Here is a 5,705-nt window from a genome sequence, read left to right on the forward strand (position 1 = left end):
TTCACCTAGCAAGAGAAGCAAAGAACAAAATGTGAGAGGATTTGTAATTTTTAGGTAATAATTATTTACAAAGCACAGTAGTTGGAACAAGTCTTCCTGGCATGAAGTAGTATTTAAGATAGTTCAGATGCACTAATTTGGTACAAAATCTGCGTGTATTTGTCAACTGTATTTATACACCCACACAAACACACCCCCACACACCCCAGCACATACAACCCTCTAAGATCACACTGCCAAAATTTATCTATACTTTTAATATTTCATGGCATTAAGTTAAATTTTATTTCAAGGACTGTCACAACCTAGAGATAAATAGGATCTAAGTACTGAGATAATACATTTTGGAAAATAATATTTTCATGATAAATCTTACATACCTATCATCATTCCAAAAGCTCCTTACACTCTAGATTCTAGAATTAAAATGGGGAAGGGTTTACATTTAGGAAGTATAAGCTGAAAGTATTTATTTCAATTCAATATAGAATAAGCTGAAAGTATTTATTTCAGTTCAATATAGAGTATTTCTCAGAGTCAAGATAACAACCAATGTGTACAAAAATTTACATGACAAGAGGAACAATAGACAATGTAGCACCTTTAGAAAAATAATTAAAAGATTTGTTGCATTTACAGGTAAGTGCCACATTGAAAATTTACAACACAGTAATTTACTGCAATCAATGACAGGAGAGTTCCACAAAGAAACAAAGCTCTTACACTCCAGATTTTCGGAAGGTATTATTGGAATGCCTAACTGTAACCACAGAGTTTGCACATCCTTAGGGACTGAGCTCACAAAAGTCACAAACGGTTTTCATAGCATATATTATGTAAATGGAGTCCACTGTGTTCACACAGCTGGCTTAGTGTCTCTGACAGGTGTGAAGCCTGGAAGAATTACTGGCTTGATGGTGATCTTTCTGTATCCGGCAAGACAGACCTTCTCCACAGTAACAACGCTGGAATATCTCCAGCCCGTGGGAGCCTTTTCTCCTGTGTTTGGTGCACACTTGACCTTCCTTGAGAACAGGTTTACAGATCTTGGACCAGAAATGTCTAGCACAACACAGCCCTGCAGCGCAGTCTGATGAGCGAAGACAGACAGAACCTTCTTGTCCTAGGGAGACAATAGGAAAAGCACCTGGTCACTGCTCAGCCTGCATTATTTCATTAAGGTAATCTAAAAGACACTGTTAATGTGCTAACAAAAGAGTCTTCAGATCCTCTCACCTACCTTTGGTATGATACATTCTTGAAGACAGTGTAGTTCTTCTGGAGTACCCATCCAAGGTACTGTGTTCGTTACCAAAGTTTTCAATAATGGTTTCCTCGATTTCCCCTCGATGGAAATGATTTTGATCAGAAGGCATGCATATCCCTAAGGAAGCAGGAGATAGTGATTAACTCCAGAGCTGTAATGTGTCTGCTAATAGCTGTGACAGTGGCAGTCTGCTACGCCTATACCAACTTGAGCTACCTCGTTGTAGTGACATTAAACGCGAGCCAAACTTCCTAGTGTTAAAGCAAAACTCCACGATGGACAGAAGCCTCAGTGTTTGCACTCTGCACTCACACACAACAGCCCCAATCTGGACACTTAAAATACCTTCTCAGCAACCGTGGTAGTGGCAATGGAATTTCTGCCCATTTTAATATCACCCTTGGGGTAAGAAAAATAAAATACAGTCACTGAAAAAATTGTATTTAAAAACAACTTTTCTGCCCTCCATGCTATAAGGATTCTGCCAGACTAAGTTAAGCAAATGCAGTGCCTGCTGCCTGGAAGATTGCAATCTTTTCCACCAGTTACTTTACTGTATAATTTCTATATTACAGAGAGATTTAGTTAGTTCATCCCAGAGTATTATTGGGCCCTAAGGAGGATCGCCACCCTCAAGTTTATTTCTGGAGCCTTCTTGGGTTGAGCCTACCTCTCTGAGACATTAAAATTTCGTGTGGATCTGTGGTTGGGGGGAGGAGTACTTATTTTAAGGTAGCAGGAGGTAGAGGCAGATAAAGATGGAGAAGCCAGGATGTGAGGGCATCAGGATCTCCTTTAAGAATGATCTGCACAGGTAAATCGCTTGAAATAACAGCTTGAACGCGGATCTTGAAAGAGACTATCTGGCAGAGCTGTCAGAAGCCCGTTAAGAAAAATGGAAAAGGCAACTAAATGCCCGTTCTGATTTCCTTGGGGTCTCTGTGAGTTCCACCTCCCTGCCCATCTTCATTCTCAAGTTGTATCAAGGCTCTCTAGACAAATTCTTACGGAAGTGCTCACTCTGAGGTAAGACGCCCTCTTAAGTCATCGAGGGGCACAAAGGGATATAGGAGCTCCAGGACCTCCGTACTTATCTTTGCTCCCAGGTTAAACACTGGCCTGAGATCCTTCCTGGGGAACCTCGCGCGTTGAGCTCCCATTGGCAAGGTAGTGCCGAAGTGTCCTCAGCTGAGAGCATTGTCTCCGCTGCAGCGCGCTAGCCGAGGGTGGTTTGAGTCCGAAAGCGAGCTGCCCGACTCACCGTTTTTGCAGTGATTCCCAGGGCAGCACATCGCGTGCCGCATGCAGCGCTTTCGGAGCTTGCGACAGGCCAGGCAGATCTGCGCACCGGCTCCGCGGGCGGGACTCGCGCAGTACTCGTCGGCGCTGCACTCCTCGTCCTCAGCGCAGGGGTACGGCTGCGGGAAGGGCCGGGAGCGGGTGAGGCCCTTGGGCACCCCGCACCGCACTCCTGGGCTCCTCACGCTCCCTTTCAGCCCACCTCTGCAAAAACTGTTGCCACTCACTGCTCCCAAAGGCAGTTGCCAGACGCACCTTCAACTACTCTGACACGGCCCGTTCTGCGCCCCCGTCCCCAAACGAGACCCGTGTAGGATCGCCGCGTTCCCCATCCCCAAGACCCTCTCACCTGGTGGTTGTCAAGGGTCTGGAACTTGTTGCCGCCCTCAAAGGGAGTTCCGGGAGCCGCGCTGACGGCGGAGCCTGGGTGCCCGGCAGCGCCGCTCAGCGGTGGGGGCAGGTTCTTGATGGCGTTGGAGTTGAGAACGAAGTTCAAGGTGGCGCTCACCCCCAGCAGAGGGTGACCGCAAAGAGCCGCAGCCGCCAGGGCGACCCAGACGCGGGCAGCACCCGCCGTGCGCAGAGCCGTCATCTCAGAAGGACTCAAGGGGGAGAGAGAGAGAGGAGAAAGGAGGAATGTCACTTTGCACGCCTAGTCCCCACTGAGCTGTGTTGGCGCAGCTGCAGGGACGGGGCTCGGAGCGCCTCCACCAGTCCAGAGTCCTGACCCTGACTGCAGGGCTCTGCGCCGCCACCGCCGCCGAGGCTGCCTTTATACTGCGGGCTCCGAGCATTCCGGCCCCTCCGGGGAAGACAACAAAGCCGGATTGGGATTTCAAAGCGTTGGGAGGGGCTGGAAGGGGGTGTGTTTGTGTACATGAAGGGGAGCCTTTGACACTCTTCACCCCACCCCTCCCTTGCGAAGATCCTGCCCCTGGCCAGCTCACCTTGGGGTGACGGTAATCAGCGAGCATTAGAGGAGACAACTTTAATAAATGCGGGAAGTGGGAGGAACCTCGGGATCTCGGGTGCCCTTGCCTTGGAGTAGGAGTATTGGGATCTGAAACACTTTCAGACAGGCATTGTGATATTCTCTGTAAAGCCACTTTTCTCTTCTCTTCTTTACGCTAGTACTATTTTTTTTATTGTGCACATAATATTTAATATTGGATACAACCCAATCAGTAATTCAAAGCCCCTATGAAAACGAGAGGGCCAGGTGGCTGCTGCGAGTTGCTGATTAACCCTTTAGAGTCACGATTTGCAGATCTGGGGTGAGATCCTTGGCTTTAAGTTCGTTTAATTCCAGTCCCCCCTCCTTCTTCCCCTTCCCCCGCCCCCACGAGAAAAATGTGCAAAGAGAAGGGCATTTGCACATCAAACGAGAGTAAGAAGGAAGAAGAACGAATGCTCTTTTGATGGGAAGTTTAGAGAGGGAGGCGAGAGACTGGTGTTTGGAAATTAGATCAGGGGCGGAGGGAAGAGGGAAATGACCATCCGATAATCAAGCTATTTAATGTCCTTTGAATCTGAGCAGTCGCGGCTGTAGATGAACTTGATTAGGCAGACACGCAAGATCAAAGTGGCCGGAGCGAAAGCGGACAGGGTCCAACGACTGGGTCAGTGGTCCTTCCCAGATTCTCCCTTCTCAATGGTGGGTTAACTCAAGGAGATAAGAAACCCTTAAGGCTTAGCACCTGACTTCCTCATTAGTATTTCATATTGCAAAGCTAGAGAACGCCTGTGTTTGATCCCAAGTCACCCCGTTCCTGGGACCCGCTCTGGGGAGATAAGAGACTAGCTTCAGAAAAGGGGAAGCTGAAAGTGAATTTATCATCATTTAAAGCAGTGTTTAAAAATAACAAAGCAAGACTAGTGTGTAAGAATGTCGTCCTGCTGATGCATTGCAAGTAATTGATTCAACAAAAATATGTTGGAAGCCTAATTCCCTGGCCGTGGTCTGTCCTTCGCTTTGTTGCCCTCTGGAGGAGCGGGTGGGCTACACTGAATACAAATAGTCTGACTAAAGTAATAGTGAAAGGTAATAAACCTACACAGTTCTTTTGAAAGCAGGTTGATATTATAAGTATTAGAAGATAGAAAACTGCTATGTGAATTTAGAAAAAGATGATTGAATAATCGCTGTGGAGTAAAAAAGATTAGGATATATTTATTTTGTGCTCCCTAACCTCCAGGGTATTTATAATCACTTTACATAATTACCTACAATATTCATTACTGAGAACACTACCAAGAGTAACACCTGGTGGTCTTGAAGTAGTATAATAATCCAAAAGTTGAGAGGGAGAGGGGTGATTTTAAAAAGAAGTTTGCAATGGTCTATGTTTTACTTCCTTGGGTTTCAGAGGTCATATTAAGACTATCTTCTAAACTATTATTTAATAATGCCTCTATTTCCACTGGTGCCCTTCCCTCCTATCCCAAACTCTATCCTGTGAAATCTCCTTTGGCTTACTGATAATTCTTCCTCAAAATTCCAACATGGATTAACTCTCACCTATTTCTTTAGATTTTGTTAGGAACATGTATAATGACCCAGAGTTGGCTACTACTCTAAAAAATTTTGGAACAAATTGAAATTTGGAAACAAAAGGGAGGTTGTTTATATTGGCTTTTGAAAAATGAGCTTAAGAAATGAACAAGTCAGTACACCTTTTGAGAATCAGCAATGAACCAGGTCTCCCCTGGGCAGATATGCTATCACCCTCAGCCAAGATGAAGTTTACATGATTATAGATGGAGACGTATTCTAGCATAAAAAGGTAAAGGCATAGGGGATTTTGGGTGCTATATTATCACTTGCAGAATATTGACAATAATGCCAGTAATCAGTGTATTGAGCACCTTCCATGTGGAAGAAAATTTTGAGTCTGTCTTAAATTCTTACAGTGCAAAAATGTGGAGAAAGAATCCCATGCCCTTGGGATGGGTTTAAAATGTTTCTTCTTAGGCCCATTCTCCTATTTAAATATTTAAATACAAAATATGCTTTACCACACTGAAAGCCAATTTCTTTTCCTCTTTTTTTGGAAGAGATGGTACATGTGAATCCATTTAATGAACTTAGTCCATTAAGAGCTTGAATTCACAAATGAAACCATTGTCTAGAGACCACAAA

The 5,705-nt window shown here is 45.1% G+C and overlaps 1 protein-coding gene across 1 annotated transcript; it reads right to left on the reverse strand.

Moving 5' to 3' along the window:
- Positions 1-261: 261 nt before the first annotated feature.
- On the reverse strand, positions 262-3,367 carry DKK1 (dickkopf WNT signaling pathway inhibitor 1). The gene is made up of 4 exons (XM_065919990.1): positions 2,916-3,367; positions 2,529-2,685; positions 1,241-1,384; positions 262-1,123 (listed from the first exon to the last, which is right to left on the reverse strand). The coding sequence occupies exons 1-4, from the start codon at positions 3,156-3,158 to the stop codon at positions 870-872; spliced, it is 798 nt and encodes a 265-aa protein (XP_065776062.1). The 5' UTR covers positions 3,159-3,367; the 3' UTR covers positions 262-869.
- Between the last annotated feature and the right edge of the window lie 2,338 nt (positions 3,368-5,705).

Source organism: Muntiacus reevesi, chromosome 2, assembly GCF_963930625.1.
Source record: "Muntiacus reevesi chromosome 2, mMunRee1.1, whole genome shotgun sequence".
NCBI lineage: Eukaryota > Metazoa > Chordata > Mammalia > Artiodactyla > Cervidae > Muntiacus > Muntiacus reevesi.

What these genes read in the sequence shown, in the direction of transcription:
- DKK1 (XM_065919990.1), bottom strand. Translation starts at nt 3,158, where the DNA reads ATGACGGCTCTGCGCACGGCGGGTGCTGCCCGCGTCTGGGTCGCCCTG. An exon ending in AGACCCTTGACAACCACCAG is followed by an intron (nt 2,686 to 2,915) that starts GTGAGAGGGTCT and finishes CCCTTCCCGCAG; the next exon opens with CCGTACCCCTGCGCTGAGGA. An exon ending in TGGGAATCACTGCAAAAACG is followed by an intron (nt 1,385 to 2,528) that starts GTGAGTCGGGCA and finishes CTGCTTCCTTAG; the next exon opens with GGATATGCATGCCTTCTGAT.